The sequence below is a fragment of the Microtus ochrogaster genome, linkage group LG8 (genome assembly GCF_000317375.1).
Source record: "Microtus ochrogaster isolate Prairie Vole_2 linkage group LG8, MicOch1.0, whole genome shotgun sequence".
In the NCBI taxonomy this organism is placed as follows: Eukaryota; Metazoa; Chordata; class Mammalia; order Rodentia; family Cricetidae; genus Microtus; species Microtus ochrogaster.
Genome location: NC_022033.1, coordinates 8,207,843 through 8,221,980, shown reverse-complemented (window position 1 = coordinate 8,221,980; position 14,138 = coordinate 8,207,843). Strand labels below are relative to the sequence as shown.

The 14,138-nt window shown below is 45.1% G+C and overlaps 1 protein-coding gene across 7 annotated transcripts in view; it reads right to left on the bottom strand.

Annotated features, from left to right (window-relative positions):
* Bcas1 (breast carcinoma amplified sequence 1) overlaps window positions 1-14,138 on the bottom strand; it is a 56,450-nt gene that overhangs the window by 13,738 nt on the left and 28,574 nt on the right. For 4 of the 7 annotated variants that reach the window (XM_026787047.1, XM_026787049.1, XM_026787048.1 and 1 more), the window contains 2 exons: window positions 9,178-9,219; window positions 4,766-4,933 (listed from right to left, as the gene is read on the bottom strand). The exons of 2 other annotated variants lie outside the window; for them this stretch is intronic. In XM_026787047.1, coding sequence (XP_026642848.1) covers window positions 4,766-4,933; window positions 9,178-9,219 — 210 coding nt within the window. The remainder of the gene's footprint in view (window positions 1-4,765; window positions 4,934-9,177; window positions 9,220-14,138) is intronic. One more of the 7 variants, XM_026787051.1, reaches the window with a different exon arrangement.

The window sequence follows — 14,138 nt, the reverse complement described above, 5'->3', positions numbered from 1 at the left end:
ATCTATCTATCTATCTTCTACAGAATCTATCTATCTAATCTCTCTATGTCTGTCTGTCTGTCTATGACTTTATTGGAATCACAGGCTGCAGCTCAACTAATCCAACAATGGCTGGCTGGAAACAGAAAATCTAAGAATCTGGTAGCTTCTTAGTCCACAAGGCTGGATTTCTCAGCTGGTCTTCAGTAAACATTGGAATCCTAAAGATGTAGGTTCTAATGCCAGTAAAGGCATGAATGTGCTGGCAAGGCAAGGGCAGGCAGGCAAAGAGCAAAAGCTTCCTTCTTCCATGTCCTCATACAGACTTCCGGCAGAAGGTGTGGCCCGGATTAAAGCTGTGTTTTCTGTCCCCAACTCAAGATCAAAGCCACTCATCTTCCTACCTCAAAGGTCTGGACTAGGAGTGGATGCACCCAAGCAAAAATAATCTCCCGCAGGTGTGGTCTCCATTTCTGTATCATAGTTCATTCAAGATGTAGCCAAGTTGACAATCAAGAATAGACATCATAGCAGATCTCTGTGAGTTCAAAGCCAGCCTGATCTACATAGTGAGTTCCAGAACAACCAGGGCTACATGGAGAATACCCTATGTCAAAAAACTAACAAACAAATAAATAAGCCAAAAAAGAAGTAGGATGGTTATTCATTAATATTTATTTATTTATTTGTTTGTTTGTTTGTTTGTTTGGGGTACAGGGTCTCATGTAGCCCAGGTTGGGCTTGAACTTAATTTGTACCCAAGGGTGGCCTTGAACTTCTGATCCTCCTGCCTCTCTGTCCTGATGTTGCGATTACAGATGTGGGTTACCACTCTCAGTTTGGAGGTAAATTTTAATACAGATTGAGAGAGTATTAGCAATAATGTTTCCTGACTCAGCTGGATTAACTTACATCCAAGGAAATGGATCTTCATTAAATGTCCAGGTCCACAGAGGTAATGCATCCCAGAGTTTGCTTCACTGAGATGTTCATTTGAAGTAAGACTGGGTTAGTCATGTAAATGATCTACCTGAAATGACTTTCATTGTAAGAACAAAGATACTCAAGGACCCTATTCCCAAGCTCAACATAAGCCAAAGACCCTATCCCCAAGCTCAACATAAGCCAAGCATTCATTTTCTTCTTTTGCCTTGTAAGATTAAATAGACAGTAGCCCCACATTTAAAGACAATGTTTGCAGAGAACCCCAGATGGGGCTCAGCATTATACTGTCTCCACAAACTCCAGAAGCCAACCGTTGTACAGGAAGCAGCAGTAACAGCTGGGTCAAAGGGCGGCTTCAGAAACAACAAAAACAGCATACACTTGACTTGGAACTCCAAGTCTGCTCCAGGGATGGGATGAATTTCTCAGATCCATTCCAGGCTCTGAATCCTGATGCTCACTTGGAAGAAGGAAGAGCAATTATTACAGCTGGGGCAGCTTGACTTTGAAAAATATTTACTCTATTTTTAACTTATTTATTTGTGTGTGTGTGCGTGCATGTGTGTGTGGGTGTTTGTGTGTAGGGGGTGCATGAGTGTGTGCATGTATGTGTGTGCATGAGTACATGTGTTTGTGTGTGTGCGTACATGCATGCACGTGTGTGTATAGGTGTGTGTGTGCATGCATGTGTGTAGGTGTGTGCATGTGTGTAGGTGTGTGCATGTGTGTAGGTGTGTAGGTATCCACAGAAGCCAGAAGAAGGCATTAGAGCTCCTGGGGCATGAGCTGCCTTACATTCGTGCCGGGAATCAACCTGATGTCTTAGTACTCTGAACCACTGAGCTATATCTTCACCACCCCATTATTAGTATTTTAATACCCGAAGGGAATTTGAGATCCAGAACTTTGGCCTAAAGACCTCTGTATTTTGTTTTATAATTCCCCTTTCAAACCATCTTCCTTTCCTCGGCAAACAGCAATTTTTGAGGTTTTATTAGCCCATTAGATTGAACGTGACTGACAGAGAACTAGATTTCCTGGCTGGCTCCGCATTTGGGCCTTTAGTTGGCCCACTATTAAGCCCCAAAGTCTTTCCCTCAGCCTGAGGATGTCACACAGGCCAGAGAAGACCCCCAAGGAGGACTAAATGGAATAATATATTTAAAACTAGTGTGGAGAAAAAGTGGGGTTTCCAAAAGCAGGGAGTTAACCTGACAGATTAGAAACCTTAAATCTCCATATTTCATCTCCCACCTGCCTACCTGGTGGTTAGGGACAGGAACACAGCCTCTGCCTACTCATGGTATAAAAATACACTAGCATTTCAGTCAGTTTCCTGACACCAGCTGATTAGTACAAGAATCTGTTTCTCTTTTCTGACAGGCTAATGTCTTAGGCGTGTCTTGTGATTATTTTGGAGTCCTGTAGGAGCCTGTGGGACTTTGGTGGTTTAGTCCAGCTATGTGTGTCGAATGGTGTCTTAGGATTTATATTACTGATTTCTATTACTCTACTTTCTTTGACCTGAAATATAATTACACTAAAAATGAAACTCTTCCAATCTGTGAAAGGTAGATGTCTGGAAAGAAAATGGTTTCTTAAGGAATGAACTTGGCCAGGTGGGGTGCGGAGGCGCACATCTGTAATCCCAGCACTTGGTCAGGTGAGACAGGAGGATTGCCGTGAGTTTGAGGCCAGATTGGGCCACATCGTGAATTTCAAGCATTATAGTAAAAAGTCTGTCTCAAAAAGCCAAAGAAACAAGATTTTTAAAAAAAAACAATGAAATAAGCAGATCAGTGCATTCTTTTGAAAAAAAAATTTCACAAAGAATTCCTTTGCCACAAACAGTAAGATGTGCCATCAGGAAGGAGGAGACATGAGACGGAGGCTGGCGGTCAACTCACGGGCTGCTGGAGTTGGATACAAACAAGAGGCTTCGCTACTGGGCTTTCCTTTAAATCAATTATTTTAAACAACATTATAATTTTCTAATTATATGAATGCGTTTGAGGCATTCAGCTATTTGGCTTTAAAAGGTTGCCCTAAACCTTTAGAGCAGGTTGCATGGTCTATTTTCAATCCCTTAGGGTGGGTTCCCTGCCTTGATCCCACGTGCAAATTCAAAGATTTTAAGTCAACTTAGAGGCCATGAATACACTACCAAAACCAAAAATGTTTCCTGAAAGAAATCATGGGGCCACCTTCCAGGGGTCTCCCCAAGCAGGGACGTTAATACGCACACATAAAAATGAGTGTGAAGTCCCGGGCATGGCTCAGCGGGTAAGGTGCCTGCCGCCCGGTTTGAAAGCAGACTCCCTCATGCAATGGCACACATGTGGAGACCAGAGGACAAATTCAGTCCTCTCCTTCCACCGTGGGGTGTTGGGAGATGAAACTCCGGCTGCCAAGCTTGATAGCTGGTGCCCCGACTTGCTGAGCCATCCTCACTGGCCTATAAATCTCAAATCTTCACCCCAGTTTTAGAGCAAATGGGTGAAGAGAGGAGTGGGGTTCAGCTTCAGCCTGCCCACCGCTTCTACAGCCTCCATACCAGGAACCAACGAGCAGAGCACGGCCCCTGCGGATCCCGCCTAAGTCTTGGTCCCACCTGCAACAGTTTGGCTGCCTCGTCTTTTGTCTGCGCTTTCGTTAACAGGCTTCTGAAATTCAGGAGTTCTTTTCCCAAATGGATTAGACTCCCAGATATGAAAATAGAGCCTCCCAAGGGTGAAATTCTTATTCTTCATTAAAAGAGAGTTAAACCAATGACCTTTCTCTCGGGCTTTGCCACTGTCACCTAGCTGACTTTAGTTTCCTTGTCGTCACAGGGACCCAAAGGTGTCAGCCCTTTCTTTCTGTTACCACAGATTAGCAGAGTGGCAAATTCACCAACCAAGCTATGCAGCCATACAGATTCACTGTAAGAATATCAGGCAACCATTAATGCATTTGAATGGCCTAGGCTATTCATATCTCATGTGTTACCTTCAGAACTTATAGACTTCAATCCATAGCTTTGGCCTTTTTTGTTTTGCAGACTGAGTTTCATAGTGTAGCACAGTTTTGAACTTGGAATCCACTCCAGCCTCCTGAGTGTTAGGATTATAGGTGTAAACCTCTATGCCTGGCTATAAGTTATATTATTCAGTATTTAATCTAGAAATGTCTTATAATGGTTTTTTAAGACCTGTTTTAATTTATCTACATATGCTTTAAGAAATTATTTTTAAAATGTGTATGTGCTTGTGTGCTTGTTTTGTATGTGCACCCTATGTGTGCAGTACCGCAAGAGGCCAGAGAGGGCACTGGACCTCTTGGAGCTGGAGTGACAGATAGATGGCTTTGAGTCACTTGATGTGAGCACTGGGAACAGAATCCCAGTCCTCCACAAGAGCAGCATGGGCTCTTAGTCAGCAAGCCATGGCTCCAGCCCTACCTTCACATATTCTTATGCTCATTATGTAAACAATTCATTTGAATAAAAGGAACATTCACCCCAAGGCCATAATGAGAAAGCTGTATCATATACCAACAACTGAAGCAAACATCAAACACACAAGGCAAAGCCAGCAATGAAATTACTTCTGGGTGGATACTGCTGTCAACATTTACAACCAAAAGTCTCTTACTTTACTAAAGGGAATTAGCTGAAGTTAAAGAACAGTAGCAAGAAGCAGGCCTTAGGACCTAAGGAGGGTGAGGGACCTACTCACTGAGCCCATCCATAGTGCCCATGTCTCACCACAGCTCACACCAGGGTAGGACCCACCCCCAACTGCGAGAAGATGAGCTGTAGGTCTGCCCTGTACAGACGGATGGAGGATGGAAGGTGGCTTACCATCTGTCTGAGAAACGCCATCAGAGGGGTCCTCCGGGGTTTGTTTTCTTCTTTAACCTTTACATCTGTGGGTTCGGGCTGGGCCTCTTCTTCATTGAGATGCACGGTTTGTAAGGTGGACTCTACTTCTTCAAGCCTTACAGTCTCTACCGGTGGCTCACACACTGCCTGGATTGTTTTGCCAGGTAATAAGAAAGTAAAACAAAACAAAACAACCCCCCCCACCTAACTATTTTCCCAAGACATGTTTTAAGAAGGAATCTTGGTTCTCCCATCCACAGAGTAGCTGTGGGTTTGAACCTGTGACTAGTTCCTGTGTAGGCAAGTCTTCAAGAGGATGGATTTAATTCAGGATGAATTTAATGAGCTCACAGACAGATGATTGCTGATCACTGGACAGACAGAGACAGGCAGACAGACAGATAGGAGTGGTGTTGGCAAGTTGCTTTCCCATGAAGGTGTGAGTCTCTTCTACCTTTCTATTCTAGTAAGTCTCTTTGGTCTGCCCCCAGAAAAATCATACCCAGCCTGTGTAGAGAGCCTGTGTTGGTTTGGATGAGAATGGCCCCAGAGGCTCATATGTTTGAATGCTTAGCCCCCAGTTGGTAAAATTACTTGAGAAGGATTAGGAGGCGTGGCCTTGTTGGAGGAGGTGTTTCACTGAGGGGGGGGGCTTTGAGGCACCCCATTCTAGCTAGCTCTCTCTGTGTCTCTCTGAGAGCTTGTGGATTGGATGTGAGCGCTTAGCTACTGCTCCGCCACCATGCCTGCCTGCCTGCTGCCACGCTTCCCACCATGATGGTCATGTCCTAATTCACTGAAAGGATAGGCTAGCCCACAGTCAATGCTTTCTTTCGTGAGTCACCTTGGTCATGGTGTTGCGTCACAGCAGTAGAACAGTGACTAAGACAGATCAGTAATAATCAGGCAAAAGATGCAAGTCCTTCGGCCTACCAATGACCCTGAGCATCCAACAGTCTCCGGGTCCATTCAGAGATGGTTATATCAGTTACTATTTCTTTGCACACCTGTTGTACAAGGCTCTTCTTATCTATGACCTTGGGACATAGCTACAAAGGTGATGTTATTCCCATTTTACAATGAGGATTATGAACAATCGACTAACTTGGCTGAAGCCACACAAGAAGGCAATGGCCACCTTGAAAAGAATGGGGTTTCCGGCTGGTAAGTGAAACAGATCTGGCAGCAAGATGTCCTCACACCCATTCAGGGGGTCTGCCATGCTCTAGGAGCTTGTGCCCTTTCTATCCATTGTGGGTTCTTCTGTCCTTGGTCTGTGGGGATCTCCTCCTTACATTAGCTACCTCGTGACCATAGAAGAGCTGTTGCTGTACAGAGGGTGGGAGAGTCGGAGATGGCTCCTGAATAGGTAAGGACAGACTTTGACCTCCTGACCCTGGGTTCAGAATGATCTTGTCTGTGAAGCATTTTGATCCTTCACGTACAAGCGCTTTGAGGGAGAACTCACTCCTAATAAGACAATCTGTGCCGCTGATGTGAGCTGTGCTGTAGGGACAGACCATGAGTGAGTGTGCCCGGGTGTGCCATAAACCATGATCTAGTGGATGCTCCAGGAGCGTGGCTCACCCTAGCACTGTTACCGAGGGCAGCGGGCAGCATAATACATTCTACTTTTTCATCTAGGTGCGGTTTTTTGTTTTTCGGGTTTTTTTTTTTTTTTGGTATTTTTCTTCCCTTACTGAGAAGTATCTGTAGCACTGATTTTACACATTGTTAGTAGGGAAGATTAGCTTCATCATTTCCAGCAATTTAATCAACCAAGGCCAAAACATTTTTGTGTTACACCCGAGCTAGTCCGTAACTGCTATAGTCAAGACAGACTTTTTTTTCAACTTTCTTTCCTTTTTTGGGCCTGCCGTGATTAATGCTGCTGCTTCTCCAGGGAAGATGAAAAGAACTGCTTTGCATGCTCCTGCACTCCCCCTGGATGCCCCATTAGCTGGAAAAGCATAATCTCCCTGGGAACTGACACACTGATGGCAGGACCAGCACTCACTATGGCCCCTGCCACTCACCAGCAGTGGCTAGTGGGGGCACCCAGCTTTCCCTGCAAAGGGTGTTACCTGTCTTGGTCCACTAGGCAAAGCATCCAGAGACAATGCAAATAGGGGCATGTGACTGAATTTTAACAAAACTTTGTCAACACTGACATTCAAATTTACATGATTTCCATATGTCATGATATTATTTTTCTTCCATTCTTTTCAGCCATTTAAAAATACAGAAACCACTTTTGACTTGTGGACCAGATTAAAAGTAGATAGTGGACTGAATTTGGTCTGTGAACTAGTTTACTGATGCCTAAATTCTCTTATCACTTAATTCTCACCCGAGCCACAAACTGGCTCCATCGGTATCCCCATGTAACAGATAAGCAAACTGAAGTTGGGGGGAAATGTGACCTGGAGATAATGGTGCCTGGGTCATAGCTGTTTATGCTCATTCTCGCCAAGTGATGGGAAACTAGATGGCAAATGTGGAGCCTTAAAATTGGAAAGGTAAGAAAGAAAAAAAAAAGCAATATATAAACCATTTTTTTATTTCATTAAAAGTGTCTTGCTTTCCTTTACACCCCTGCTAGCTTTGTGTTACTTTTTAAAATTAGGAATGCGTCTATTAATTCAGCCATATTTCTGTTTTTGAGGCATATGGTCAACATCTATTAATTCAGCCATATTCCTGTTTGAGGCATATGGTCAACATCTATTAATTCAGCCATATTCCTGTTTGAGGCATATGGTCAACATCTATTAATTCAGCCATATTCCTGTTTGAGGCATATGGTCAAAGTGAAATGTACCTGGCTGGTTCAGATCAACTCCAGATTTTGATCCCTGAGCTGCAGGGAATACAGGGATCCTAGGATAAATGGAAACACTGTTTCTCCCCCCTACAAAAAAAAATTTTTTTTTAGGGAATTCAGAATCTCCAAGCTGATTTAAGCTTTTCAGGTTGACAAGACAGAAGATTCTGGGTTCTTAGAAAACATTGGGTAAATTCACAAGAACTTTCTAGAATCAAGAGAGCCCTGAGCTTTTCTGAGCTATTAACTTTAAGTCAAGAAATAAAAGAAGAAAGGCTAGAGAGAAAGAGTGAAGGAATGGACGGAAGAATGCACGAAGGGACACAGGGAACAATAAAGAACAAAACCCACAGACTGTCAAGATGTTTCTCCTAATAAGAGTAACAGCACACCTAGAGGAACAACGGGAACTAACGGGACCGGGGATGGGAAGAAAGAGGAGGGACAGGAGTATGGGGTAGCAATATCAAAGCATGACATATACTTGTATGAAAATGTCCTTATGTAGTTGGATACCATGTGAAGTGAATATGCCGATGAAAATAAAAAAAATACACACAAGGACTCATACACAGCCATTCCAGTGTTCACCCCTTATCACGATTAACATTTTAGGGAAAAATGGATTTCCAACATCCATTTGTTTCCGTAACTAAAGAAAAATGAAAGCATACACACTGTTCATGGTAAGTGAATGGGAGACCCCAGAGGGTCCAAGCACATTTTGTTCTGGCAAAGTGATCACATCCTTTTGTCATCTTAAGAAGCTACGCATTCACTTATTCCAATCACATAAATGCCCAAAGTCAGTACTGCTTTCAGCATTGAGAGCTGCTGTCTTAGTCCTGAAGCTATCAAACTCCCATTTATTAATCTCTCAGGAGGAGATTTTCAAAAGTTACATTTTGTGTGTGTGTGTGTGTGTGTGTGTGTGTGTGAGAGAGAGGGGGGGGGGAATATCTCATATAACACCATCCCTTTGGACATGAATAAACTGTTTTAAAGTTTTTGACTATCTCTAGAAGATTAAAGGCCGGAAATGCAGAAATATTTGGCTATCATTCTACCAGGTGCAGACCTCTATGATCAGCTCTCTGTGGAGACACCAGTCTGGATTATTGCTGTAAGACATTCTCATGACAGATACAAATGGCTGGACCTGAGTACCACTCAAAGTTAGTGAGAATCTGATAACCATGGAAACAAAGGTGAAGGAGCAATGAAGGCAGAATGAAGCAGAAGATGCAGCCCCATCCCTTAAGGATGTGCAAAGCCATTACTATGTGTAGTAGACTCGTCCAGCCCCTCAAGGATGACAAGATAAGGGAATGCTCTGATTTTGGATCTACTTTTACAGAGATGCAATGGGAATGGTAAAGAATTGATGCAGCGTTGGCCCCCCCCACCTTGGTCCATGATCATGGGAAGGGATGAACGAGTCTACAGAGTCTACAGTGGATGCATAACACAGGACATGCAAAACAAGGGATCCCCGAGCTGAAAACCCGATGGCCCGATGCACCGAAGATGACAGTGGAATGATTTAAGAGGGCACCGAGCCACTTACATTCTCCTCTGCACCTGTGGAGAGTGAATCCTCTTTAACTGACTAGAGGAAGATAAAAACAAAAACAAGAGTCAAGATGTTACCAAAATAAGTCACGTGAAATCAAAGGGCTATCTGGTCGACCAGCCCAGAAGGGAAGTCCTCAGATACTAAATTGCTAATGTGGGTGGGCCTTGTTCAAGCAAGAATTTGAAGGAGGCTTCCACAAAGGCAAACGGTAGAGTAAAATAATTCAAGTTCTGTATTTCAAAATGCAGCGAACCAAGAATAGAAACAGTCACAAGTAGAGTATGTGTGGAATAGGAATGGTTGTCACAGAAAACACAAAGTCAGGGTGCTGGCTGCGGGAAAGAACATTGGCTTTACATTTTCTCGTAGTCAATAAAAACAGAACAGTAATAACAACTATATAATATTATATGACAATAGTAAAAGTAGTATATAACAAAAGTTATTATTATTATTATTGCTGAATATCATGAATTTCCAGCTAGCTTTGGATTTACTCTATAGTCATAGATGACTCCTGTGTCCACTTTCTTTTTTATTTATTTATTTTTTAACTTTTTCCCTGTGTCCACTTTCCCAGGACTGTGATTCTCAGTGTGCACCTGGCACATGCACTACTCACTCATGTGACACCCGGGAGCAGACCCAGGGCTTCCTGCAAGCTGGACAAACATCCTACTAACTAAGCTACGTTCCTAGCCCATGGGGGAAATAATAGCGCATCAACGCACAGCTGCTGTTAGGCAAACACAGGTATTTTCCCGGAGAGATTCTAGAAGAGAACCAGAGAAATGCACCCCGCGTCTCTATGGAGAAAGCAGGCACCCCCATCTCATAAGAGGATCCCCAGCCTTATCTGATTGCAGTCCTTGGTCAGCACTGGGGGCTGCTCCCTACACTGGCCCTCAGTCTGGGCCGACTCCGTTCTGCTCAAGTTTAACCTGGACAGAAGAGTCCATGGAAGGCCAGGGCCTGGGTTCCACACTAATCCCGACACTGTTTTACCCCCTGGGGTCACCTGGCTCTAGAGTCCGGTCCCAAACAAGAGGGGGCATCCCACGTTTTCCAAAGGCCGATGCTATGCTATCTTGATATCTTTCCTTTAGCGATTCTTAAACCTTGGCGTGTGGGTGTTTGTGGACACAGACCACCTTGAGAACTTCCCAGAAACAAAATCCTCTGCAAATGATACCAGGACACTCACAGAGCTTCTATGTCTTTTTCCCTATACACATTTTAATCCTGCTTAGTAACAGGGAGGAAAGGGGACATTTGCATCTGCATCTCTCAGGAGCCTGCCAGGCCTTATCTCCTTTAACATGCCTCAAACAACAAGCATGTGACTACCATTAATAGTACAAGACAAGACATGACAAGAGAGGCCAAGACACTTGCTCAGGTTAAATCCTCGAGAGCAGAGGATACTGTTCTGAAAGTTAAGTCCCTTGTTTGGTGATAGCGAGCTTGCTGTCTTCCTAGCTAAGATTGGACGGTCTGTTTCTGCTCATCTAATTTTCCTATCAGCAGCGCCCCAATATTCCTGAAAGCTTCTGTTGATGAGGAAATGATGCCGCCCTCAGAACAGTTTACAAGGGCTGCTGCTTTCCTGGGGTGTGTGCAAGTTGGGGTTCTGTAGCGGCTTTTCATTTGCATTTTTAATAAAATTTGCCTGAGGATCAGAAAAGTAAAACAGCCCCACTGGCCAGCCTTCACAGACCAGGCAGCAGTAGCACACACCTTTAATCCCAGTAGCCGCAATGACACACATCTTTAATCCCCGTAGGCACATTAGCTTGCCATAGAAACCAGGTGGTAGGGGTGCACGCCTTTAATCCCAGCCCTAGAGAGGAATATAAAACAGGAGGAGACAGCTCTCAGGCACAGTCTCATTCTGAGATTCCTGGAGGCAGGATCGCCATTTTGGACTGAGGCAGAGGTAAAAGCCCAGTGGCTGGCTGTTTTGCTTTCTTGACCTTCAGGTTGAACCCCAATTTCTATCTCTGGGTGTTTATTAATCATGTTTATTAACTTGACAAAAGCCTAGGCATTCTCTGGGAAGAGGGGATTTTATCTAGGAGAACGCCTCAACTCAGACTAGCTCAGCTGCCCTTAAATCACCTGTGTTCTATGGAGGACAGAGTCTTCGTGGGTGCTGAGGATAAACCGTATTAAATGATGCACTCAGGAGTCCAAAGAGTGACTTTGAATTTCACCCCCTCCCCCCAGAGCCGAGTCAGGTAGGCAGCTTCCTCCCTGTGACACCACAAGTGTCAGATGAACCATGCTGGGGTCCAAGAGTTGGGACAGGCAGAGTGAGTGACCTGGGTTTCCCTCTCAATGACTTTGGTGACAGTTCTCTGGTTCAGGTGATCCTAGAGAGATAGAGAAGCCCGGAACAATTGACAATCACCTGTCTTAGCTTCCTAGAGCCACACAGACAGGTCAAATGGGGGCGGGGCATGGCTGCCAAGGGGACTGATGCAGTTCATTTGCATACGTGGACCATTTCCATAGTGAGGAGTCAATGATGGACAGGACCTCGTCTTGACCAACACAGCCCAGCTATGCATGCTTTATGCTCTCTATGTAGCCAGGGTCCCAAAGATAGAGTCGGAGGTCAGTGGGACTCTTTTATTTGTTCCTCTTCCAAATGTGGCCATATTAAATACCCCTTTTCACTATTGATCGATTGAGGAAGAGTGGCTGAGCCTAGCTTTTAAGAGTCACCAGGGCCCAGGCTCTGACCCTACAAACTCCAGTAACAAAGAGACAATCGTAAACACTGCTTCAATTACACTGGCTCCACAGCTGGAACGGGGGTAGGCCGGGTGTGATCTGAGGCTCCCTTAAAAGTCTTAATGGCTCATTCTCTGTAGCCAAGGGGCACGCTGACTTTTGTCGAACAGAGTTCTAGGTCAGATCAACCCTCAGCTTGTTGCGCCAGTTCCTTGAGGTCTTTACAGCCCACTGTTCGGATTGCATTAATGAACTCACGCAGCTGGTGAGTTTGATGAGTGTGCTCTGACGTCATCGCACTCCTCTTACTGATAAACAAATAAAGTAAACAAGACTGAGACCAGATTCTAGAGATGGTTTGCATTCCTCCACTGTATTCAAACACATGAGATGCAGTTACAGAGCTCAACATAAACAAAACCACTTCTGATGAAGACCAAAACTGCAGTAACAACCCACACCGCTGGGCTGCCCAGCAGGCTGCGAAGCACTTCCCTTGTCTGCATCAATTTGTCAAAGTCCATTTGTTACACAAAAGCCTGTCTTTCTATGGAGGGGTGGAATGTGTCTCTGCTCTTCTCTGGAACATGGCGTTGCCCATGACGAACCCAGTCTAGACCTGTGTTTCATCTGCATTTGCCCCTGGCCTGGTTTCCCAGCTCAGTGCACGGGGCAGATGAGAGCCCCAGGCAGCCCCCTCCCCTCTTCTCTATCCTTGGCAGAAGTCTATGGCAGGAGACTGGGAGGACCAGACTGCACTTTGGTGCCTTCCACAGCCAATGAGCAGATGTGTGGGGTAACATGGGAAGACGGCAGAGAGGGCTTGACTGCTCAGCCTGGGAATGTGTTCCGTGAGCGCGTGGCAGAGGCAAGAGGAAACCTGGGCCGAGTGGCGGAGAAAGAGGCTCACTCGGGAGCAAATGAAGAGTGTACAGTGTTTTGAAGGAGAGGCTCAAGACGGTCCGACTGAAAACGGAATAGACAGGACTGAGACCAGACTCCACGGGCTTCCCGAAAGGGAACAGCTTAGTGATTTAATGCCCCACTAAATCTGAATTTCAGATCAGCAGCTAGTAATCTTACTAGCATAAGTCTGCCCCAAATATTGCATGGAACACACTTATCCTATACTAAAATGACACTTTTTATTAATAAATTTTAATAACGTATGGGTGCTTTTCAGTTTTCAATCTCTTTTTGATAGTCATGGAATGTCTAGTATGAGAAAAATCATTCGGATCTCAAAAACAGAATCACAGTGGTCTCTAGGAGCACTTGGCTCTTAATTGGCTAATCTAAAGGACAGCCTGGCCCTGTTAACCACAATAAGCACTCTGGTGAAAACATTGGAGGGATTTCATTGAAGATTTGTATGTTGCTAAGAGCAAGCAGCTACAAGCCAGACCAAATTCCAGCATGGACAGGAGAGGTGGACAGGAAGTCCCGCCCCTAACCAGGGTACTGTGGGCAACTGACAGATGCTGGGAGAGCGGGAGTCAGTTTTCTCTACAACAGCAGCTCCTGGTAAACCGGCCACACTCTGGTGACAGGCACACACGTGAGAATACACGGGCTGCACAAATTGGACTTCGGTGAAGAGGCTTTAAAAAAAAAAAAGAGGAGGTCATACTTTTGGGTGGCAAGGGGAGGGAGCGAAGCTGGGATGAGCTGGGGCCAGATGACATGACCAAACACATCACACGGGATTCTCAGAGAACTAATAAAAACCTTAAAAACATAAAGAGCTGCACAGCGTGTAACTTACCCATGTCAGCTCCATCTCCAAAGAATGTGGACTACTCTTAAAAGAGACTTTTTTTTCCTTTAAGATCAGAGATGGCCCATTTTGACCATGGGATAGCTGGTCTGAGCGCTCAGATGTCACATGTCACGGGACATCACAGATGGCAGACCCTTTCCACAGATCCTGGACTTTTCATTTCATCTCCAGCTCTCTGGAAGGTCCCCACACGGAGAAGGAAAAGCCTGCCAGCAAGTCCAAGAGCCCAGATGGCTTCAGCATGAGATGTCTTGGAGGTGAGGCAGGCTTACTGTGGGGACCAGGTCCACCTGTCACCCCTTCAGTACTGTGCTTTCCCTGAGGACTCTGTCGCTGGCAGAGCATGGAGGGGTCCTGGGTCATGGTCTCCTGCCTCGTGTGGGCTCTTACCATGAGCAATCTTGTGCGGTAGCAATCCCTCTGCTTCTGCCAGCAC